Here is a 26,062-nt window from a genome sequence, read left to right on the forward strand (position 1 = left end):
CGACTGCCTTCGGCTCAGGTCACGATCCTGGAGTCCCGGGATCGAGTCCCGCATCGGGCTCCCTGCTCAGTGGGGAGTCTGCTTCTCCCTCTCCTGCTCCCCGCACTTGTGGGCTCTCTCTCTCTCTCTCATTCTCTCAAATAAATAAATAAAATCTTAAGAAAAAAAAAGACAGATGAGCTAGAGAAAAACAAACAGAACTTTTTAAATATATATACTTCATGCATATGGGATATAATTCCCAAGATGGCCCAAGCCACCTCCTTAAATACCATCTTAATTTAAAGACAAAAGAAAGATGTTGGGGCAAAGGGAAGTCAGTTATGGGAGGTTGCCAGGAAAAACATGGTAAACAAGGGTAAAATTTGTTACGCAGATTTAAGTCATTTCTTCTCCACTGATAAGATTGGAGACTTAGAGTCATCTTTTTCTTCCTGGTACAGAGAGTTAGACACCTTTCTTTCTTTCTTTCTTTTTCTTTTTTTTTTTTTTTATGTTAATCCCCTACATTACATTAGTTTTAGATGTAGTGTTCCATGATTCATTGTTTGTGCACAACACCCAGTGCTCCATGCAGAACGCGCCCTCCTCAATACCCACCACCAGGCTAACCCATCCTCCCACCCCCCTCCCCTCTAGAACCCTCAGTTTGTTTTTCAGAGTCCATCGTCTCTCATGGTTCGAGAGTTAGACACCTTTCTTTACAAATGATTTCCTTTCTAAAATGTAATTATGAAGGGTAACTTCTACTCTTATTTTCAGCACTTCTTTCTCATCTGCTGTTTCTTAGAATAATCAGCTCACAGTAATCCTTATTTTGCTACCCTTCATACCTCAAATCAGTGAACAGGTATCCTTGAGAACAACTGAAGTAAAAAGACATGACTGAGGTGGGGTGGAGGAGACTTGTCAGACATATTATGACACTGTAGATAGAAATCAGACATAATGGCTTCCATTTCTGTGTCCCCAGTCAAATGGCATGAGGACATCAACCTACTCACAGCTACTGATTTGTAGTCAAATTGCTTTTCATGTGGGCAACTCTATGAGGATTACCAAGGGCATTTATGTCCAAAAAATGTTTACAATGATGAAAACCTAGAATATCTACTGTCAAACACTTGGAAGGGAAGCTGGTGACGGCCAAATAGAATTATCTATCAGGCCATGGACTGATTGATCCATCAATTAATCTATTCTTCCTTCTATCTATCACCCACATAAGCAGCTGCCTGAGTATTCCCATGTTCTTCGGCCTAATGAGGCCATCTTTCCTTTGGATATTTAAAAGAATGCCTGGAGCTCCCATAACAGGCATAGCAGGAGAGACTTTATGTTCCTTGATATCTCTGAGATTTCTTACAATTTTTAGCTGATTTAAAAATCACTTGTATCTCTCCTCCCTTTTCTGTACTCTGCTTTAGCCCAATTTACAACACAGTCCCTTTCCTTTTTTACACAAAGTTTTTTTCCCATAATGTAGTTGTATTGCTAAGGAAAATCTGTGTCCTAAGATGGCCGACTGAACCAGCGAGAGAGTCCCAGTCCTTGCCCCGGGGCTTCATCCAGGTTCTTCTCCCTGCCCTGCTTTGCGCACGCACCAAAAGTGCCAAGTATGTGGAAGTAGAAGTGTATAAATTGCCCCCTTTGTTTGTGCTCGGGGCTCAGACCTTTGGAGACCACTCTCCTTTGAGCCCGCCGGAGTAAATAAACACCCTATCCTCCAAGATCTCTGAGTGCCGCTTGGTTCTTCCATTGGGCGATCAGTCTAGGTTCTGTAACATTTGGTTCCCTGACCAGGAAACCCAACCGCACTGGCCCATTGTTGCCACCGGTTTAGGGCAATGGTGGGGCAGTGACAGAAGGTCGCGCTCTGCTGTTCCCACCAGACTCGAGGAGACTTGGCAGGTGAGGACCTGGTCCTGACATCAGATTCCAGTAAGGCCTGGGGCTCCAGGACCCAGATAGGCCCACCGGGGTGGAAGGGGAGCCTGATCACCTCCCAGAGACCTCTTAGAGGTCTCACAGGTAGGGATTCCCAGGGAGGGAATGTAATAACTTCTGGAGTGTGAATGTGTGAGTGAATGTGCAGTCCGACCTGGCTTGCTCAAGCAGACTGATTCTGTGACTCCATGGGCGGGCACCCTTAAGGTCCCCAGGAACCTACGGAGTCTGAGTGGTCCCATCTGCAATTCCATGGTGAATGGCATACTGTGTATGGTGGCATTGGTATAGTTTCTGATCATAAGTCACAACGCTGAGACTGCTATGGCTAAGGCTCACCTAAGCTCCTTTGGGACATGGCCAGATGGGCATCTGATTGGTTTCCTCACCTCAGGAGGCAGCCCCCTTGTCTGTCTCTGTACCATCGCACGGGACATCACCATGGGGTCAGGGCAGAGTAAACCTAAGGTTCTAGAGACCATGATCAAAAATTTCAAGAATGGGTTTTTGGGAGACTATGGAGTCAGGACGAACACTGGCAAGTTGAGAACCCTATTTGAATTGGAATGGCCCATCTTTGATGTCAGGTGGCCTTCAGAAGGGACATTGGATGTCTCAATGATTCGTTGAGTATGGCGAGTTGTAACAGGAGAACCAGGAAACCCTGACCAGTCTCCGTACATTGACTCCTGACTAGGAATTGCTCAGACCCTTCCCCCCTGGATGCGATTGGCTTGCAATAGGGGGGACAGGCCAGGGTCTTAATCACCTCATCCAAGTGACCTAAAGAAAATCAGCAAAAGCCCCAGTCTCCACAAATCCTAGCCGGAGATCCCAAGGATGAACTGATCCTGCCCCCACCATACATACCCCCAAGACCATCTACACCTGGCCCTTCAGCTCCAGACACTCCACCGGCATCAGTTTCACAGGCACCCCCAGGCCCAGAGGATCCACTGGCACCCCCAGGCCCAAAGGATCCACTTTCTCCAGGACCAGCAACCAGGCTGTGCCCCGGGCTGGGCACAAGTGCCCTCCAAATGCCAGTAGGAGAGACGTGGGAACACGAGAGGCATGATGAAGATGGGACGGTCCAACCCTGCTGTTCCATGATGTATTATCAGCCCTTTTCCACCACCAACCTCCTCAACTGGAAACATAACACCCCATCCTACTCTGAGAAACCACAGGCCATGGTAGACCTCATAGAATCCCTTTTCCAGACTCATCGGCCAACCTGGGAAGACTGCCAACAGTTACTCCGTACCCTGTTTAACACAAGAGGAAAGGAAGAAAATAATGAAAGTTGCACGGCATTACCTGAAAGAGCATGCACCAGCGGGAGTCACTGACCCTGCTGCCTGGGCTATATGGCCGCACCTGAAGAGCGCCCAGCATGGGACTTCAGCACAACTGAGGGACAGGCCCACATCCACCAGTACCAGGAGGCCCTCCTCTGGGGAATCCGGGCAGGAGCTAAGAAACCCGTGAACATGACTAAGGTATCCTCGGTAACTCAACAACCAGGGGAGTCCCCCGAGTCTATGCAAGACTATGTGAAGCCTACAGGATACACACTTCATTTGACCCCAAGGCACAGGAAAGCCAACAGATGGTAAACACCTCCTTCGTGGCTCAGCCGCCCCAGACATCAGAAAAAAAAAAAACTTCAGAAACTAGAGGGTTTCGCCGGGATGAACATCACCCAGCCAATAGAGATTGCCAGTAAGGTCTACATGAACAGGGAGGTCGCAGCCGAACAGGAAGCCAACAAAAAGATGAAAAAGAAAGTCAGCCTCCTCGCCACCACCCTGAAAGAAAAGGACAACACAAAGACGGGGAGACCCCAACCACCGAAAGGGGGAAGCCCAGAACCCCCTTGGCAAGGGATCAATGTGCCTACTGTAAAGAGAAAGGGCATTGGAAAAACGAGTGTCCCAACTGGGGAAATGCTTAAAAGCCCAGCCACTACAAGGAAGAACCCCAAGAGGAGGACCTCATAGGCCTTGTGGGAATGGACTCAGACTGAGGCGGACCAGGCTCTTTCCTCCTTGGCCCCCATGAGCCCACGGTCAGAATGAAGGTGGGGGGGGGCAACCAGTGACTTTTATGGTTGATACTGGGGCTGAGCACTCTGTTGTCACCTCACCAGTGGCCCCTTTCAGCAAAAGGACTGTGACCATCCTTGGAACCACTGGGACGTGGGCAACATAACAGCCCTTTTGCCAGGCTTGCTAGTGCGAACTCAGGGGCCACAGGGTCCAACATGAATTCCTTTATCAGCCTGATTGCCACTCCTGCCAGTCAAGAGGCCAGGAGGGGGATACCAACCAGTTCAAGACCTGTGGGCCATCAACAAGGTGATCATCTCTCTGCACCCAGTGGTCCCAAATCCATACACCCTCTTCAGCCAAATCCCAGGGTCAGCCAGATGGTTCACTTGCCCAGATTTGAAGGATGCCTTCTTCTGCCTCTGCTCAGCTCCCCAGAGCCAGCCACTGTTTGCCTTTGAATAGTCTGAACCTGATACAGGGTGCCAGATGCAACTGACTTGGACGCACCTCCCGCAGGGGTTTAAAAACTCACCAACCCTCTTTGGGGAAGCACTGGCCGTGGACCTCGCCAGCTTCCCAAGAAAGGCCACACGATGCACCCTCCTCCAGTAGGTGGATGACCTCCTCATCACCAGTGACACACAAGAAGACTGCACAAAAGGCACAAAGGCCCTCCTACAGCTCCTGTCAGACTCGAGATACTGAGTCTCATGGAAGAAGGCACAAATCTGCCAACAACAGGTTCAATACCTTGGTTTCTTCCTCACCCAAGGGAAAAGAGAACTAGGGCCGGAGAGGTAAAGGGTCATCATCTCCCTGCCACAGCCCCAGACAAAAAGGGGCCTAAAAGAATTCCTGGGGCCTGCAGGATTCTGCCGCATCTGGGTCCCTGGGTTCTCGGCAATAGCAAGACCCCTTTATGATCTCTTAGGGGGACCAGATTGAGAAACCCCTGCCTGGACTGAGGAAGCAGAAGCCGCTTTCACAGAGATACAGACCACCCTGGGGGCAGGCTCCAGGCCTGGGCCTACGAGATGTAGAAAAACCCTTCAATCTCTTTGTGCATGAAAAGGAAAAAATAACACTCGGGGTACTCACCCAGACTGTTGGATCCTGGCAACAGCCAGTTGCTTACCTGTCAAAGAAGCTGGACCCCTTGGCAGCGGGATGGCCACCGTGCCTCAGGGCGCTGGCAGCCACAGTCCTACTCATCAAGGAGGTAGACAAACTTACCCTGGGGCAAGAACTTAACGTCAAGGTCCCTCATGCAGTTGTGTCCCTCATGAACGCACAGGGAGACTGCTTCCTTTCCAACTCTCGTCTAGCACAATACCAAGGGCTCCTCTGCGAAAACCCGCGGGTCACCCTCGAAACAGTACCTACAAGAGGGTGCCCGGAAAGTGGGTTATGCTGTAACCACAACCACTGAAGTCCTAGAAGCTAAGGCATTACCAGCTGGGTGGTCAGCCCAATGGGCTGAATTATATGCCTTAGTCCGAGCCATCACCCTCAGTGAAGACAAGCGAGTCAACGTCTATATTGACTCTCTGTACGCCTTTGCTACTGTACATATATATACATGGAGCCATCTACAAGGAAAGGGGCCTCCCAACTGCAGCAGGAAAAGGTATCAAGAACAAGGAGGAGATACTGAGAATTCTCGAAGCCATCTGGCTTCCAAAAGAAGTAGCAATCCTGCACTGTAAGGGACACAAGAAAGGAGACGACCCCATAGTGTGGGGAAATTATCTGGCAGATGAGGCAGCCAAGACTGCAGCCAGTGAGGACATAGACAGAGCCCCTTCCCTCACCATGGCCCTTACACCCCTGGAAGAAGTCCCTCCACCCAGTTACACTAAAAAGGAAAAGGAATAGGCCATGGCTGAGGGGGCCACCCTGACTGAAAAGGGATGGTGGATGATGCCAGGACTTTCCCCCAGAGGCTTACTATTGTCATTGCTTATTGTGTGTCCCTTGGGTGTATTACTGCATTTACTTGTCCACAGGTTTCATCTGCTGATGTGTTAGCCATCATGGCTCCCTCTACCTAAGGTCATAGATCCCACTTTTACTGGCCCTCTGCTGTCTACTCCTGAGTGCATTTCACCATGGTTTTCCTGGCCCCCGTCAGTCCTGTTCTTCTGCTACCTGGTGTGCTGTTCCTCCTCACTGCCTCTAGCTTGCTTGGCCAGGCAAGGGGGGCAAACTCTTGTATCACCATTACTGGCAAATGGACTTTCCAGCTTATCCCCCTCAATCCCACACCAGCGCCCCCACTGACTTCTTCCACCTGGGATGGGCACACACCAAAGTTTGACCTCTGTTTTGTTGAATGCCAGCTTCTTGATACCTCCTGGGAACCTCATAGATGGTGTTCCTACTATGTCCCTCACTCAGGTTACCGGCTGGTAGATATCTACATCTGTAGGGGCCCTACACCTCAACAGCCAAATACCTGCCTCCAGCTCTGCTCACAAGCCTGGGGATGTGAGTCCTGGGTGGCAACTTGGCCAGGAATGAAACAATGGTCCAATGGGTGGTGGAGCCTCAAACAGTGCAGTGACATCCGGATTTCCTTGTCACGCAGTGCCACCCTATCCTCTTGCCCTAACAATCACTGTATACCGCTCACACTCTCAGTCCTAGAACCCAATCGAAACAGTGGCTCATTGTGGGCCACAGGAATCACTCTCCTGTTGGGCCAGTATCACTCTATAGGGACCGACCCCATGGCCAAGTTTATGATTAAGTCCGTGTTTGCCCCAAGCCTTGCAGTCAACCCTCAGAGTCAAACAGAAAATAACTTGCCCTGGCGTATCCCTGGGTCCCCCATCCACACACAGCAAGCATCTATAGCGCAACTGTTAGGTATGATTGACGCCTCCCACCAAGTGCTTAACCACTCAAATCCACCCCTAGTGTCTGACTGCTGGATCTGTAGGAAGCCCAGTCCCATCCAATACCTAGGTGTCATCCTCAACCAGTCTACCGTGTCACCTCCCACCTCAGCACCGGGGACCACAGATTATCCCTTTCTGGCTCCGGTGCCGCTGTATGGCAACTCTTCCTCTCCCGTCATGGGCCACAGTCAGCTCTGTGCACCTAACAACACTTTTCTGGCTTGTGATCAAGGTGTATACATCTGCATCACCTGGCGTGATCAGTCATGCATGCTTGTCAGTCTCTTAGCTGATCTTTCAGTCCTCCCCGGGAGCGATGCCCCACTCATATGGAGAATGAGTACATCGCCGGTGGGAATCACTCCAGTGGACAACTTGGTGGGATACCCTCTCACAATGTTTCCCTTGGTTCACCCCCCTTGTTGGCCCCCTCCTATCACTTCTAAGATGAAAATGATGCCCTCTAAACTAGGTGTTTAAAAGGGCATCAAAGGGGGGAATGATAAGGAAAATCTGTGTCCTAAGATGGCCAACCGAGCCAGTGAGTCCCAGTCCTTGCCCTGGGGCTCATCCAGGTTCTTCTCCCTGCCCCGCTTCGAGCATGCACCAAAGGGCCAAGTATGCGGAAGTAGAAGTGTATAAATTGCCCCCTTTGTTTGTGCTCGGGGCTCAGACCTTTGGAGACCACTCTCCTTTGAGCCCACCAGAGTAAATAAACCTCCTATCCTCCAAGATCTTTGAGTGCCGCTTGGTTCTTCCATTGGGTGATCAGTCTAGGTTCCGTAACAGTGTGAGTAAAATTTACTTAAGATGTGGCATTAAAGCTGGACTGCTTCTCATTGGCTGATTTCTTGTCTTGTGCCTCCTGGCATCTCACTTTCTGCAAGATCTTTTCCTCCTCCCACCTTCTCCTCAGTGTTATCTATTGTTTCCTCTAATCCTTCCTTCCTTAGTCTAGCCCATCAATAGTTGATATTTTTTCCTATTTTTTATCAAAGCAGTTAAATTCTGTCAAATCCTGTCTGTGGGTTTCCTCTTTTATACCCAGAGATGTTATCAAGATACTTTCTTAAACCTTGATGGTTCTCTCCCTAAGAGGAATTCTGCACTCAACACTTAACATAATATAAATCTTTCACAACCCCATCTATATCCATGTGTCTATTTATATATTTTTAAAAGATTTATTTATTTTAGAGAGGGAGTGCACACGGTGGGGGGAGGAGCAAAGGAAGAGGGAGAGGGAATATATATATATTTTTAAAGATTTTATTTATTTATTTGACAGAGAGAGACACAGAGAGAGTCTGTGAACACAAGCAGGGGAAGTGGGGGAGGGAGATGCAGGCTTCCCACTGAGCAGGGAGCCTGGTGCAGGGCTTGATCCCAGGACCCTGGGATCATGACCTGAGCCAAAGGCAGAGGCTTAACAACTGAGCCACCCAGGTGCCCTGGGAGAGAGAATCTTAAGCTGACTCTGAGCTGAGTGCAGAGCCCAACATGGGGCTCAATTTCATGACCCTGAGATCACCACCTGAGCCCAAACCAAGAGTTGGACACTTAACTGACTGTGCCACCCAGCCACCTCATGTGTCTATATTTTTATCCAGGCCATCCATTTATTTAATCTATCCATACTCCTGCCAGCATCTACACATTCATCCCTCCACCCAACTGTCAGCCTCACTGCCTTTCTTCATCCTGATTCCTCCATGCTCCTCCAAAGACCCAGAACACTCATGATGGGAAGGTTGTTTTCCCCTCTCAGTTTTTAATTTTTTAATTATTTTATTTATTTCAAGATTTTATATTTTTTTATTTGAGAGAGAGATTGAGAGAATGAGTGGGAGGAGGGGCAGAGGGAGAAGCAGACTCCCTATGGAGCAGGGACCCTGACACGGGACTCAATCCCAGGACCCTGGGATCATGACCCAAGCCGAAGGCAGACACTTAACCAACTGAGTCACCCAGGCACCCTATTTTATTTTTTTGTTTGGCTCTCAGGTTTAAAAAAATTCTTTATTTAAATTCAATTTAGTTAACATATACTGTTTTATTAGTTTCTGGGGTAGAATTTAGTGATTCATCAGTTGCATGTAATACCCAGTGCTCGCTCATTCCATCAAGTGCCCTCCTTAATGCCCATCACCCAATTATCCCTTCCCCCCACCCACCTCCCCTTCAGCAACCCTCAGTTTGTATCCTAGAGTTCAGCATCACTTATGGTTTGCCTCCCTCTCAATTTTCATCTTATTTTATCTTTCCTTCCCTTCCCCTATGTTTTTATTTGTTCTGTTTCTTAAATTCCACATGACTGAAATCACATGGTTTTGTCCTTCTCTGACTTATTTCACTTAGCATAATACCCTCTAGTTCTATCCACATTGTTGCAAATGGCAAGATTTCATTCTTTTTGGTGGCTGAGTAATATTCCATTATATATGGTTTGAGCCTGCTTCTCCCTCTAACTCTGCTCCCCTGCTCCTGCTCTCTTAAAGATTTTATTTATTTATTTGACAGAGACACAGCGAGAGAGGGATCACAAGCAGGGGGAGTGGGAGAGGGAGAAGCAGGCTTCCCAAGGAGCAGGGAGCCGGATGCGGGGCTCAATCCCAGGAGCCTGGAATCATGACCCAAGCTGAAGGCAGATGCTTAACAACTGAGCCACCCAGGTGCCTCAAAAAAAGAATTTTTTTTAAAAGAGAAATTTTGCTTTGCAGAAATAACTATCAGCTGCCTTGAAATGACAAAGGAGAAATAGATAAAAAGTGTATCGCTGGGAATAATTGTAATCTTTGCCTTGGGCAAAGGAAGGACAGATAAGACCCGAGTTAGAATTAAGTGAAGGAAAGCAAGTGCATTGGGGCCATTCACTGAAGGAGCTTGGCCAGAAGTGACATATTTTCATATATGAAAAGTTAGGGTGTTGGTGAAAATACACCCATATGCAAACATGCCACACACATACTCCGAAGTACTTAACACTTTTCTTGAGTTTAGCTTGAATGCAGCCATACTCCCATTGTATTGATGATATAGTACAACTGATATTAAATTATTTCTGAAAGTTGACTCCCTCAGCGTGTCACGGAGATCCCATAACTGGATGGAATCACTGACAATGCTAGCACTGTAAAAAAGATATACTTATATATATTTAGCATTTACTATTTATATTATAAATCAGGATTATTTTAGATTTACTGTATTGGGTTTTTTTCTTAACTGTGTTAAATTGTTGAAAGTAACTTTGTAGCATTAGAAGCATAGGCCAAATTCTAAATAAATGCCATTCTTCAAAATGCTCCCCTCTATCCTGACAATGACCAACTATTTGGTTTTTTTCCCCCTTAGGCAGGGAAAGTTATTCCTATTGGACACAGAGTTGCAACCTGTTTGACTGAAAAACTTCCTAGGGTGAGCATTTTCAATATGTATGTATGTATGTATGTATTTATTTCAGAAAACAGCTCCGTTTAATTGTGACATTTTAACATTGGACATGTGTTTTGACATCTGCCTCCCCCCCATCAATATGCATTTTTGTAAGCCTAAGATAGACAACTCTTGACATTCCTTAAGAGAGTTGTGTAAACTTAATGTGGTCAATTTTGATTCTTTAGTGTATTTTGAGGCCTTCTATTTATTTTGTTCAAGGAAGTGAAAACTCCAGGCTTAGAATTTCTAGCTCTACAAAAATGATTGGAGATACCTTTTATTTCTATAGAGAATAGTCATATATGGTATGCTTTCTAACCTGGGTACTTCCTGGTTGTTTTCTAAATATAACTTTTAAAATATGACATTTATTTCTATAAAATACATTTTAGGAAGTTCCATTATTTGGGTCTGTAGTTCCCCATGTACTTACTACACTCATGCAATGGTGTTCACTGATAGGGATAGATTAATCTGCTAATATTTTAAAAACTGTACTTAATAATTCTATTTTTTGTCTCACTGTAGCTAATTACTCCACCTGAGGCAAAAAAATTTTTCAACTATAGATATCCACCTGCTGGAGCTGAAAGAGTATTTTATGGCAGAGCAAATGATCCCCCAATCGCTCCTTATTTGACACATGGAATAAGATCTAAAATTTCGATACCGGTAACTTCTTTTCCTTTTTTCCCTGTGCATTATTAACTTACTAAGGTGAAAATGCATGAATGAGGTATTAATGAAATCATCAGTTCCAATTTCCTTCCCACTCTTAACTCTTGAGTAGTGAAAAAAATCCAAGCGGCAACAGCCAAGAGACTGTAGAGAAATTAATGGTCTGAGCCACAATCTACATATTTTCACCTCAGATAATAAAAGCCAAGTTGCACTTCATTTTCTCAGAGTAGAGAGAAATGCTGTCAGGCTTTGTTAGAGAACCGAGAGTATGAAGGCTGGGTGATATCACCTCAAGGCACAGCAGAGTGCTTGTATAGAATTTGGGGGAGTGGGCTGAATGTTACCTGTGTTGATTGGGCTATCTAGATTCTGAAGACCTGATCTATACCTCTGGAGAGAGCTGGTGGCAATCACATGGTTCTTATACTTGTCATTCCCACTTTTCTAGAATCTGCATCAAGTAACCAGGGCTCTCTTCTTATAAACCTTAGAGCCTCAGTGAAGGTTCATGTAGGAATGTTTCAGCTTCATAGCTCCAGTGCTGACAGTTCATTTGAAGAGATGAGCAAAGGCAAGGATAATGAAATGTTTTTCCACAATCATATTATCTTTTCTCCAACTATCGATTAGTTTCAGTTTTCAGATTTTTGCTTTTTTGTTGTTGTTGTTACATCTGTGCTTTATATGATTTCTTTAGGCAAAGGTATTGATCAACCCAGAGCCTATAACAACATTTCAACAGAAAATTAAAGATAAAAAGGAGTCAGTATATTTTAGCAATCAATGGGCACCACTAGGAAAATCTCATGATCAAATGCCAGGATTACCTAAAGGCCTGGATGTACTCAATACGACATTTGGGACAACAGTCATCAGAGGTAATAAAAAAGTGTTGGGGAGTTGGTTGGTGAAATGTCTTCTAAAAAAAAAAAAAAAGGAAAAGAAATGTCTTCTTAGAAAATGGGATTAAATATAAATATTTTGTTGACATGGCATTTAGTGGTGGTGTAAATGATGATTCAGAATGAAAGATGGGATCATGGCAAGAAAATGACTCTCAGACCCAGAATCCTCAGAGTTTATGTGTACCAAGGCAGTAAAAATTCAGCTTTTGGAAGGAGATTCAGTGAGTATAGTAGAGAATGGTATAAAGACAGGAGAGAGGTTCAAGAAAGTTGATAGTGGAGCCTGCTATGAAGTCCTCAATCCCTTCTCCCTGGACATGCATTTGTGTGTTTTATTTCCACCAATGCTTCTGATGTGTTCATAACTCTTAACTCTTTATGAAGCAGACCATGGAACAAATAAGTTTGGCAAATGCTGTGTACTGCACTCCATCCGTGCAGATCCACAATGTCTACCTGCATATGCCAAAGGCAGGCAGCATGTAAAGCAGAACTTAAGGAGTAGAGTGCATCTTCCAACAAACAACAACTTATAATGGAATTGGTCACAGGCCACTATTTCTTCTGAAGTTCCAGGCTTCTTTTCCTTCCACCTGCTTCACATTTATCTCCTCCTCTCGTTTTCATGTCTCTTACCCTCTCTCTCCAGGGGTCTTACCGCAGGAGACCTCAACTTCCATTTTTCTTTATCCTGCAAAGAAATTTGGTTCTCTTTGTTTTTCTGCACCCAATAAGGCTCTACCTCAGGAACCTTATCTTTTTTTTTTTTTTTTTCCACCAAAAGGGCCATTAGATTATGTTCCTTAACATAGTAACACCCACTCTGGAAATAAATTATGCCTCTCTCTTGGGATGCAAAATCTGCCAAGTCTACAACTTGATCATATCCGATCTAAAGTTAAAATCAGTTAAAGTTTGAAACTTGAAAAAATGTAGTTTAGAGCAGATGATGTATCTTTTTACTTTATAATAGGATTTAAAAATTGTATTTATGTAGACATGGCATTACAGCATTGCAGTAATTATATCATAACTGCTATCTAGGATTAGACAATTTAATATGAAAGTTCTGTCAAGGTATACCTCATTTAAATATATAATAGAAAGAATGTTCCAAGACATGTATTTGTCTATTCATAGGTATAATAGTTCATATGTCAGACAAAAAGTACTGCTTTACAGGATTATTTTGAGTTGACCTACTTTCTGGTATTCTTAACTATTTGTTTACAGACTGCAATTCTTGGCAGAAGTCCAAAAGAAAACACTGAATCTATGTTGTTAGGAAGAGAAGAACGAAATTATGAATGGAATTATATTTAAAAATCATTACACAAACAATAAAAACAAAATAATTCACTGTATATAAAACTGGGGCCCACCAGTCATGGGAAAGCAGCTATTAAACAAACATCTTATTGCTCTAGGTTTGGGATCAGTAGGAAGAATTTCTTCCTGATTCCAGTGATTTTCCCTGGCAATTTTGGCTACTTTGAAGATGGATATTCAGATCAAAACAGACTTAGGGTGTACGCTTCAGTCTACAGCTGTCACCTAGTCTACCCCCACAGGGCATCAGGGTTTCTGAAACTGACTTGTGATTCAAATTTGCTTAGAACATCTTGGGAAGCCTGGAGCAAACTGAAATCAAAATTGTCCTGAGTGTCTCAGAATCAGAAATTTATACAGGCTTGGAATACAGCTCAGGACAACCTAAATAGTTAACCAATACAGAGTTCTGATATTCTTCAGAATTTTAGGGAGTGAGCCAGGTCAAGTGCGGGTCCCTAGGACAGTAACGCATAGGTGGTGTCCTCTTTCTTGCTAAATCTTCATTTGTGTTCTCTGAGGGCCCATGTAGTTTATGTCATTGGCATACCTCATTTGTCATCCGTTCTAGTCGATTTAAATATGTTATATAGATGAAAGTTACCTTAAAACTGATTTCTTTAATTCTTCCTTTAGAATCATCTGCTAGAGATGTAGTGAATCCACCAAAACCCTATGAAGAAGTATTTAAGGAAGGAAAGGAAGGACATGATCTGTATATTGTTTCTCACAACGATTATTATGTGGGTAAGTGTCTTCCTGTGTAAAATATATCTGAGGATTTGTGAAGAGGAATAAAGGAGATTATGTGCATAAAGTTAAATGCCTGGCATATAATAAGTGATCAGTAAATAATAACTTATTATTCATAAGATCATAAACCCTGATAGCTAGGAACACATATACTTAGGCATTTTGTATATAAGATGTAGAAATGTATGTATTATTAATAGGGAAAACATCTAAGAAAGGTTACATGTTTTAGGCTTAAAAAATACTGCTCTTATTCAGATGTTAGGATTATTCTAAGTACTAAGGTTGGGTAATGGTCAGTACACAATTTTTGAATCAAATAGAATAGGTTCAAATCCTTGCTTGTCCATTTACTGTCTTTAGGCTTCGGATATTTTATTTATCTTACCATCATCTAGTCTAATCTCTTAAATGGGGATAATAATATTATGAGGATTAGGTGAGTGCCTGCAAAATGCTTTCATAGTGCCTGGAACATAGTAGGGGCTCAATTACTATTATTATGATGTGATTTTGTCTAATGTAGCATATTACCAGAACTATTCTCTAGCACAACTAAAAGGCATTAGATGTTTACAGTGCTGCGAAATACAACTTAATTGTTGACATGGTGATGCTAAGTGGAATCTTGATGTAATAGAAGACCAGGAATTAGACACTGATATATGTTCTGAGAAAGCCAGTGGATTGTGTATGATTGATTCATGAACTCAATCCTCATTAGCTAGAAGCAAGACTTGCCCTTTACTGTAACACAAGGTCCCTCTCATCCTTGCTTTCTCTCATTTCTTCACTTTTTCTCCTCCCTCTCCATCCCCTCACACCATAGTTCCTCTTTGTGTTCTTCCTCCTAATTCTGCTCATAGCTGGGCCTGTTTCCTATGCCCATTGCTCTACTGTCTAGAATCTGTCATTCTCTTCTTTCATGGCCAGTCTCTGCTGCTTCCCCTACACTTGAACACATCCAGTCCTGAGATTATCTCTGCCCTCCTATTCATACTACTGCCATTTACCCTTACTGTGTCACTGGTTACGGGTACCTCGTCTACCTCCCTGGCTCTCTCCCTCCTTTTCTTTCTCTCCTCCCTCCAGTCCTCCCTTCCCTTATTCCTCCTTCCCTCTCTCCCTCTTTCGTGAAAATATTTTATTCATTTTTTGAAAAAGTTTAGCATGTATTGTGCAATAAAATCCAATGCCTTTTAATTTTTTTCAAACTATATATATTAGATATATGCATTTAGCAGTTGGAGGAAAATGAGTGTAGATTTTTTTTATTTTTAGTAGAGCCTAATGGACTATAAAATGATTGACATTACCTTCCTTTGCTGATTTTTATGGAAGCCTCAGTGGTCTCTTGAAAAGGCACAGAATTGGGCGCCTGGGTGGCTCAGTCGTTAAGCATCTGTCTTCCGCTCAGGTCATGATCTCAGGGTCCTGGGATCGAGTCCTGCATCGGGCTCCCTGCTCAGCGGGGAGTCTGCTTCTCCCTTTGACCCTCCCCTTCTCGTGCTGTCTCTCTCAAATAAATAAATAAAATATTAAAAAAAAAAAAGAAAAGGCACAGAATCCAATCTTTTTAATATTGTCCTTATTTTTTCTCATAATGAAAGTAGCTTTATTTATTTGTTTTTAAAGATTTTATTTATTTATTTGTGTGTGAGAGAGAGCACAAGCAGGGAGAGCGGCAGGCAGAGGGAGAAGCAGGCTCTCTGCTGAGCAAGGAGCCTGATACGGGACTCGATCCCAGGACCCTGGGATCATGACCTGAGCTGAAGGCAGACGCTTAACCATCTGAGCCACCCAGGCACCCCAAGCTTTATTTTTTATTATAAAAATATATAATAATTGTAGAGAATTTAAATATCTCGATAAAATGGGGGGGAGCATCTGGCTGATCCAGTCGTTAGAGCATGCAACTCTTGATCTCGCGGATGTAAGTTCAAGCCCCACGCTGGATGCAGCAATTACTTAAAAAAAAGATCTTTAGGGTGCCTGTCTGGTTCAGTTGGAAGAGCATGTGACTCTTGATCTCGGGGTCATAGTTCGAGCCCTACATTGGAGGTAGAGTTTACTTAAATAAATATTAAAACAAATACACACATACATATATATATATCTCAAAAAAAAAAAAAAAGAGAAAGTAAATGTAACATTGAAATCCCATTAACCAGAGATAACTATAGTTGATATATTGAACTTCTTTCTAACCTGCATGCACTAAGCTATCTATCTTTAGTTAAATGGGATAATATTCTCCATGCTTCTGGGAACCTGCTATATACATTAAATGTTTTTTATTTAAAATAATATGTCAAGGGCACCATTCAATAACAATAAATATATAACATCTTTTAAATACACTTAACTTTAGTCATTACAAGCAATACGTGTTTCTTTTATAAAATACAAAGAAAAGCTCCCATAATTCCGTCTTTCACAGATGCCTTTCTTTGTGTATTCATATGTGAGTATATACATGTGTTTTGTTCCCCATCATATATACTTTTTTCTATTTGCTTCCCCCCCATTTAATGAAATACCTTAGTTGCCTTTTCATGTCAATATCTATATTGTATTTTTCAGTATTACAAAATACAATGCCTATGTATCTTTGTGAATGTGATACATGTTTTTAGGATACATTCCTAAATTTATGAGCATTTGAAATATTTACTCTTAGAGCCAAACCATCCATCTGAATAGCTGCCCCAATTTGCCCTCACACCTATAGTATATTAGAATTTCCATTTCCCCACATCCTCCTTAATAGTGAGCCCTGCCAATCTCCTTTATTTTTACTTAACTGAAAGACAAATTAGGATTTTACATTATTGTTTTTATTTACATTGTTTGGGTTACTAGTGGGGCTGAATCTCCATCATTTCTTTCTTTCTAAAATTTTTTATTTATTTTTTGACACAGAGAGAGACAGCGAGAGAGGGAACACAAGTAGGGGGAGTGGGAGAGGGAGAAGCAGGCTTCCTGCGGAGCAGGGAGCCCGATGTGGGGCTCGATCCCAGGACCCTGGGATCAAGACCTGAGCTGAAGGCAGACACTTAACGACTGAGCCACCCAGGTGCCCCAGTCTCCATCATTTCTTAACCTTTTAGTTGATCTCTAGTTTTAGTCTTACTTTTCTTATCTAGAAATAGAAAACTAATACCACATCATGACTTCAAAAAGTACAGTATTAGATCCTAAGTATAAAGACCTCCCTTTGGGCTCTCAGGCTTCAGTTTCTAATATGAGATAAGTGATTATAATGAAATGGGAGGGTTGCAGTGTTCTGATGATCTCACCAAATCTTGGTGAGAGCAAGTACAAAACAACAGCCTCTCAGATCTTAGCAGAATGGAAAGGACAGCTGGTGTCCCAAAGCATTGCAGTACCTCCCCTGATCTTGAGGATTTCTGTAACATTAATGGGGCCTGCATTATTCATCATTTATATGTCTTTCTCCTCCATCATTTCCCTACTTACCTACCAAGTATTAACACAGGAACTCTTGTCCTACCAGTCTCCCAGCTCATGTGGGAGAATGCTTGTCCTCTGTAGCCAAATCTGTACAATCCTGGCACTGTTACAATTCCATTTAGTTCCCACTCTCATTTTCATTGTCAATGAGAGCATAATGTGCTTCTGCCAAGATAAGGTTATTTGTGTTGCTTCCTCTTTTTTTCACAGGAGAAGCAAAGAACCGAAAGTATAACCCATCAAGTTTCCATAGGTTTAACTTGTATGGGGTCCCAACACCACATTTTAATGATGGAAGAGCCATGGCAAAAACTTTATATTGGCTCCATGAGCTACAAATGTAAGTTTAATTATATTGGGTTCTGAAACAGGTATTAGATATATGACACATGGAAGAAGAGTTGTAGATTAAATTTATTTTTTGAAGAGGTGTAATACACTGATATGGTTAAAACATAAAATTAATAGGAAAAGACATACAGTGATATGTTTCCAAACCATCCAGTTCTCCCAGAGATAACCATGATACTGTGTATGTGTGTCATTCTAAATTACTTCATGCCTTTATAAATAGCAGATCTGAAGATACATGTGCATGTTTGCAATCTATAGAATTAACCCTATTCATGTTTTTTCTTTTCTTTTTTTTAAAGATTCATTTATTTACTTTAGAGGGGGTGGGCAGAGGGAGAGGGGGAGAGAAACCCAAGCAGACTCCGTGCTGAGCGCAGAGCCCAATGTGGGACTCGACACAGGGCTCGACATGGGGCTTGATCTCATGACCCCGAGATTGCGGACCCCAAGATCACAACCTGAGCTGAAACCGAGAGTCACATGCTTGGTCTCAAGCCAAGAAAGGCCAAAGAATGCCAATAGCCTCCAAATGTTGGAAGAAGCAATGAATAGATTCTCCCCTAGAGCCTTTGGAGAGAATACAGCTTTGCTGACACTTTGACTTGTGACTTCCAGCCTCCAGAATTGTGGGAGAATGCTTTTGTTGTTTAAAGTCACCAGTTTGGGGTGCCTGGGTGGCTCAGTCATTGGGCGTCTGCCTTCGGCTCAGGTCATGATCCCAGGGTCCTGGGATTGAGCCCCGCATCGGGCTCCCTGCTCAGCGGGAAGCCTGCTGCTCCCTTTCTCACTCCCCCTGCTTGTGTTCCTGCTCTCGCTATAATAAATAAATAAAATCTTTAAAAAAAAATAAATAAAGTCACCAGTTTGTGGGAATTTGTTGCAGCAACCACAGGAACCTAATACATCGCGCTTGCACTTCTATATATTAATGCTGGAAGTAGATTTGTTTTGCCTTCTGCCCTCTTTAAAGAGGATGCTGGCCATCCAAGTCTCCATGGGTCTCAGTGTGCACAGGAAGTTTGCCTTCCCACAGATACCCAACCTGCCTGGCTCATTTGTCTGTCTGGTCTATAGGAGCTCCCTGTTACAGAGGCAAAGTGCTAAGTGCTTTACATAGTATTAAATTAATCCTACCAATAACTCTGTGAGGTAGGTGCATTATAATTTTTATCCTTTCGATTTTACAGATGAAGAAACTGAGGTACACAGAAGTTAAGTCATTTACCCAATACTATGCAGCTAAGAAGTGCTAGGGGTAGGAATAAAACCCAGGCAGTGTGGCTCAACAGAGGCTATTGCTAACCACTCTACCAGGTTTATAGGCACTGGATTCTATGATCATGGGCCTGAAATATCGATTTCCATTCCTCTTCTATTTTTTTATTATTTGAGTTTCTAATACTTGAATTATTCAAAAACAATAATGGTAAAACACAAATACCAAATAAGTTCTTAAAGTATTCTACTAAACCTGTATGAGATAATTTTCTTTGGAGTACAGAAGAAGGGCCCATATAACAAATATTTGTTAGCTGATTAATATTAAAGCAGTTAAACCATATATAAAGGAAAACATGAAGAAGTGATTTAAGTATTTATTTAAATATTTAAGGATTGTAGACATATATAATTATAATATATAAATTAATGCTTAAAGGGTGATAACAAAATTTGGTTTATCCATTTTAGAAAGCTTAGAAATATAAACCTGCTATCAATTTATAAAAGATCTGAAATAAACACATTAACAACAATGCAGTCCTTTTTCTTTTTAATAGATTTTATTTATTTATTTGACAGAGAGAGATAGTGAGAGAGAATGCACAAACAGGGGGAGCGGCAGGCAGAGGGAGAGGGAGAAGCAGGCTCCCTGCTGCCCAGGACCCTGGGATCATGACCTGAGCGAAAGGCAGACACCTAACCAACTGAGCCACCTAAGGTCCTGACAGTGTGGTCCTTAAAAACATCCTAAGAGCAGAACCTTTAGGTTAATAACAAGGACATATTTATCAATGATTTGGTGGGATAATCATAGAAAAATACACTGAGTACACCCAAAACTAATACAACGTTATATGCCAATTATATCTAAATTAAAAGAATACACTGAATTTGTAAAAGCAGGTAATATGCAGGGTTCATTTTCGTCCAGCTTGTTTCTGCCCCCAAGGAAACATTGCTTATGGAACAATGCTTTATTTGATCATACTTCTTATATTTTGAAACTTAATTATTGCTAAAGCAATAATTCTTTATTGCTTTGGTTTGCTGGATTTTAAAAAGAACTCACTGGGGCACCTGGGTGGCTCAGTGAATTGAGTGTCCGACTCGGTTTTGGCTCAGGTCATAATCTCAGGGTTGTGGAATCTGGTCATGACCTCAGGGTTGTGGTATTGAGCCCTGTGATGGGCTCTAGGCTCTGGGCTCCGGGCTCAGCGTGAAACCTGTTTGAGATTCTCTCTCTCTCTTTCCCTCTCCCTCTGCCCCTCTCCCTCCCACTCTCTGTCTCTCTCTCAAATAAATAAATAAAATCTTACTATTTCACTATTTCATTCTTCAGTGTGATTTCTATTACAATTTTGGAGTTAAGTATCTCAATTATATATATATATATATATTTTTTAAGATTTTATTTATTTGACAGAGAAAGAGACAGTGAGAGAGGGAACACAAGCAAAGGGAGTGGGAGAGGGAGAAGCAGGCTCCCCAATGAACAGAGAGCCCGACGCGGGGCTCGATCCCAGGACCCCGAATGACCTGGGCCGGAAGCAGACACCCAATGACTGAGCCACGCAGGCGCCCCTCAATTTTATATTTTAATGTAAACTTGGTTTACACTCAACTTTTAAGGGATATATTTCCTCTATAAAGCTACCTCTATCTATATTCTGTTTATGACCTTTGGTTTGAAGAATCGGTTAGAATCTTCATGTGATAGGTGAGTGTGTGTGTCTGAATGAAAAAAATTCACACGAAGGCCTTTATTTCAAGCTGTTCAGTGAATGCTGTGAGGCTGTGCAATGATGTTGTGCAGTTATGGATATTTCGACATACGTGACTGCTTACAGATACTTCCTAGATCTTCCAGAAACATAATCCAGGCACTTTTAGGGCAAAAGGAGTAGGCTCTGTGACTTATAATCCTTACCCACTTCATCCCTGCATGTTCCTAATTATGCCCTTTGGAACTGGTTTTTAGAATGTCAACTTTATTTGTTCAAATTATGGCCCTTAAACTGCCATTGATTTATTCTGACTATACCAGTATTGTTCTTTTTTCCCCGTTTTTGAACTAATGGGAAGTAAAGGAAGACAGAAGAGATGAACTACTTTATATTTCATCTTTTGTTTCTCCACAGAGTGTCACTCTTCTCCAGAAATTTATTCAGCTCGGTATTTCAATAGTACAGGAAATAGTTTTAAAAGCAAATGGAGTTTAAGAATTACTTGTTCATTGTTTTTAGTCTTAACAAAACAATAGAGAATTTATTAATTTTAATGTTATTAAATAGTGTTGTAATTTTCCAGTTCTCAAAAGAAACCTTGTTCATTTAATCACAGTGATAGAAGTAATGAAATCATGTTACAGAAAATTGGCAAAATAAAATCACCCATAATCCTGTTTCCAAAATTCAACCACTGTTATCTTTTTAATGTATTTCTTTCTAGTGTAGCTTCCTGTGTAAATGTTTACATAGCTTTAATCAGAGTGCAATCCTATTTTATATCCTGCTTTTTCACTTAACATGAAATAATTTTATATTGTGTATTCTTAATAACCAATATTTAAAATGTATGCAAACTGTATTCTTGTCAGTGTGACATAATTTAATCACCCTCCATGATCAAACATTTATCTTCTTTTTTTCCTTTGTAGTCAATGAGGCTACAAACATTTTTATATCTATAACTTTCCCACATTTTATTTTTAAAGATTTTATTTATTTATTTGAGAGAGAGAGAATGAGAGAGAGAGAACACATGAGAGGGGATAGGGTCAGAGGACGAAGCAGACTCCCTGCCGAGCAGGGAGCCCGATGCAGGACTCGATCCAGGGACTCCAGGATCATGACCTGAGCCAAAGGCAGTCGCTTAACCAACTGAGCCACCCAGGTGCCCCACTTTCCCACATTTTAAATTATTGTGTGGATTATCTTCCTAGGATTGGTTATCAGACATAGATAAAAGGGAATTACCATTTTTATGCTTTTTGAATCATATTACCAAATTATTTCCAAAAGGATTATAGCAATTTGCACTCGCAATCTACCAAGTGTTTTACCATACATTGTGCTAATGTTAGGTATTCTCTCTTTCTGTCTCTCTATTTGCTTATGAACTGCATTCAAAGTACCACTTTGTTTTTCTTTTATTATAGATTTATTACTGGAGGGAATCATAATTTCTCCATATATTTGTTACTAGATGTGAATTATCTGTTTATATCCTTTGGTTATTTATTTATTTGGTCCTTAATTTTCTTCTAGAAATTTTAGTAGTTGCATTTATGATAATGTTAACGCCTTGGTTTTGTTTACTGAAAAAATTTTAAATCTGCTTGTCTTAATCTTTAGACAAAATGTTATTTTTTTTAAAAAAGATTTTATTTATTTATTTGACAGAGACACAGCCAGGAGGGAACACAAGCAGGGGGAAAGGGAGAGGGAGAAGCAGGCCTCCTGGCGAGCAGGGAGCCCGATGCGGGGTTTGATCCCAGGACCCTGGGATCATGACCCAAGCTGAAGGCAGACGCTTAACTACTGAGCCACCCAGGTGCCCCCAAAATGTTATATTTAGATAAAATGTTATATTCCGTTATAAACTTATCTGTATAATACAGCTTTTTTTTAGCATATAACTTTTCTTGAAACTGTGTGTATTTTTTTTTTTTTTAAGATATTTATTTGACAGAGAAAGACACAGCAAAGAGGGAACACAAGCAGGGAGAGTGGGAGAGGGAGAAGGAGGCTTCCCGCTGAGCAGGGAGCCTGACACAGGACTCTATCCCAGAACCCTGGAATCATGACCTGAGCCGAAGGCAGACACTTAATGACTGAGCAACCCAGGCGCCCCTGTGTGTATGTTTTGATGGCCCAAATGATACTATGGTATTCCAAGGGGCACCTGCGTGGCTCAGTTGGTTGTGTCTGAATCTTGATTTCAGCTCAGGTCATGATCTCAGGGTCTTGAGATGAAGCCCCGTGTGGGGCTCCACGCTGGATATGGAGCCTGCTTAAGATTCTCTCCCTCTTTCTGCCCCTCCCCTCCCCGCTGGGGCTCTCTCTCTAAAAAAAAATAATAATAATAAAATAAATAATAATAATTAAGAAAAAAAAAGAACCAATGATACTATGGTATTTCTCATTGTATGTGTATTTGGCAGCCAAGAATACTTAGATAATAGAGATGCTTGACAGCTTTCCAATTTTACAGGAAAAGAGGAGCTAAGGTCGTATCCAAGAGAGTTGATGATTTCAAAGAAAAGTTTCAACATAAACTTGGAAGAGTTTTAGATCCGTAAGTTAATAATTAACTTTGAATTGATAGCGTCTTGGGATGGAATATAAAAAGTACTCTTTCGGTAAATGTTGGTTTGTTTTCTGTTAGTTTCTATCCATTAAGTAAGAAAGTCATCCTTTTGTGATAATCAGGGAACTCTCTTAGCTTCTGTAGGGCCTGGGGTTCTAGGAAAGTGTTGAGTCCTCTGAGATGAAGCGGGCATTCAGAGACCAGGGAGGGAGAATTTTATGTAGAGCTTTATTTCTGGGATACTAGAAATTTAATTTATCATGTTACATTTTTTTTTTTTTCCTCTCTCTCTCTTCCCTGTCTCTGTCTGTCTGCCTGTCTGTTTCTACTTCCATATTCTGCTTTGAGTATGTTCTTAATTTTCTTTTTAAATTTGGGCTACTGAAAGCCAGGGAAAGCCTTTAACCACTGCCTGAGCAAGTGGAAGATTAGACAGAAGATCAGCTGGAGAACTTCTGTTTGATCTTCATAGTTTGGTTATAGGAGAAATACAGGCTATTAAAAACATATGGCAAGCATATTTTAAATTCCAGAGATGCCATGTGGTGAGTATTTTAACTAAAGGATTTGTTTTCTTTGATAGCATTGCAGAAACAATGACTGTTCCCCCAGACCACACATTTGGAGCTTGTCTCCGTGCTGAGGAGTATGGTAAATATACAAAGTTTCTCCTTAAAAACCAGCAACATCCTTACAAAGTTATGTGGTTAAATTCACCATCTCCTTCTTTCAAACTTGGAATTTTAAAGGCTTAAAATATTACATTGACATTAATGAACAATTTGTAGCACAAAAAAAGAAAAAAAATGTTCATGTTATGTTTGAAATAGGTACAGTTTAAAGCCTTTGTGAATGAATAAGTGTCGTCAAGGCTCAGAACTTTATTTAGAAAATAAATATGGCCTGTATTAAATAAGCCAAGGTGATTTGAGGCAGCTTTTTAATGAATTCAAGCATTGTACTAGGTCCCTGTTACTCAGAAGGTGGTCTGCAGACTGGCAGTGTTGGTGTCCCCTGCAAGTTTCTTAGCAATGCAGAATCTCAGGCTCCACACCAGACCTACTGAAACTGAAACTGCATTTTACGATATTCCCAGATTAATTGTAAGCACATTCAAGTTTGAGAAACCGCTGTACTCTTCAATCACATAATTAAGAGCCACTCTCTTCCCACCAGCCAATCAATCAATTAATCCATAAAGTGGCAGAAGAAACTTGCCAGGATTTTGTCTCTATTTCTAAGCAATCTATACGGTAGACATTCAAAGGGAAGACTATGCTAAAGCTTATCAGGGTTGGGCTGTATATCGGTGGTTTTCAAAATATAGTCTGTAGTCTACTTGCATTGAAATCACCCAGGGAATTTATTAAATATGCAGGTTCCTGGGACCTATGCCCAGACATTCTGATCCAGTAGGCTCTTATGTACACGAAGGTTTAAGAACTGCTACTGAAAATGTTTTAGCTAAAGCCCACTCACTGACAAAATATATATTTATTGAGCTTATGAAACAGTGTTTTAGAATATCAGTAATTGCATTAATTAGGAGATTGTATTTCAGTTCTGTTTTTAGATGAACTGTTACATGTTTAATGTATGCCTACCCATCTTAGAGGCTCTTCCTACCTGTAAGAGTGGTTAGGAGATGATTTAGGAAATCCATCAATTGGCCTGAAAAATAAATAGGTAATCATGGTAAATTCTGCTTACTTGAGGGCAACTTCATCCTGGTGGGTGCTCCGTCTTGCTGTCTGTTGGATCCTCGGAGTCTAGCACACAGTACATTTTTCACAAATATTTATAGCATGAATTGGTGAATCCAACACATAGTTTATCATTTTGACAATTTGACAACATTGACAAATTTCCTAATAGTTGATCAGTTATCCCTACAAATTGAATGAGATAGTATTACAAAATGAAAAGGAAAACCACTGACGTTAATAATTTTAAAAATACATAAGTATCAGTACCAGGATTGGTCCTGCATAGTTTAACTGTGAAAGGGGACTCTAAATCCTCTTTGGACTTTTCCTAGAGTTTATGGATGGATGCAGATTAACTCTAGGTTCTCATCTTTTATGATGATTATTGGGGTCAACTAATGGCATTTATTCTGCAGAAAGCTCCTGCTTCTAGAAACATATTGATTTCTTTACTGGGCCTGGATTTCTCCTTTACACTTACTTATGGAAATAAAGGCAGCAGTACAAAGAATGTCTCATCCCTAAGGCCTGGAGTTATTGGTAATGTTAAGACACCTCCAGGAAGAGCACAAGGGCTGTGGCCAACTCCAAGAATGCACCAGAGCAGAGGTAAGGTAAAGGAAAATCCAAGACCAGTGGACAGTACTGCCTCATGGGAACTGGTTGCAGGCAGAGTACAATTAAAGAGCTTGCTTGGCTTTTCTGACAGCCATGGTGTGGTAGCTAGGTCATGGGTCTCCCAGGGCCAGAACTTGTGCTCCTGATTTCAGCTCTATAGAGACGACCCTTGAGTAATTGCAAATGATTTTACATGAGCTTCATACCTATTCTTTCAGGGCCAAGCCAGAAGAAAATATCAGCATACATCTCACTCAGCAGGAGTTACACATAGTGGGATTATGGTGGGAAAACCAGGTGGAATTGAAAAAACCATCATTCAAATGGTTATTTTTGCATGTTAATGGAGAGGGAAGGCCTCCGAAGATAAAAAC

The 26,062-nt window shown here is 41.8% G+C and overlaps 1 protein-coding gene across 1 annotated transcript in view; it reads left to right on the forward strand.

Moving 5' to 3' along the window:
* Nucleotides 1-26,062, forward strand: part of EFHB (EF-hand domain family member B) — a 58,124-nt gene that overhangs the window by 14,444 nt on the left and 17,618 nt on the right. Inside the window, 7 exon segments of the mRNA XM_034989248.1 lie at nt 10,256-10,318; nt 10,868-11,011; nt 11,718-11,898; nt 13,891-14,001; nt 17,692-17,821; nt 23,269-23,352; nt 23,948-24,015. Coding sequence (XP_034845139.1) covers nt 10,256-10,318; nt 10,868-11,011; nt 11,718-11,898; nt 13,891-14,001; nt 17,692-17,821; nt 23,269-23,352; nt 23,948-24,015 — 781 coding nt within the window.

The sequence above is a fragment of the Mirounga leonina genome, unplaced genomic scaffold (genome assembly GCF_011800145.1).
Source record: "Mirounga leonina isolate KUSES-001 unplaced genomic scaffold, KU_Mleo_1.0 Mir_115, whole genome shotgun sequence".
NCBI lineage: Eukaryota > Metazoa > Chordata > Mammalia > Carnivora > Phocidae > Mirounga > Mirounga leonina.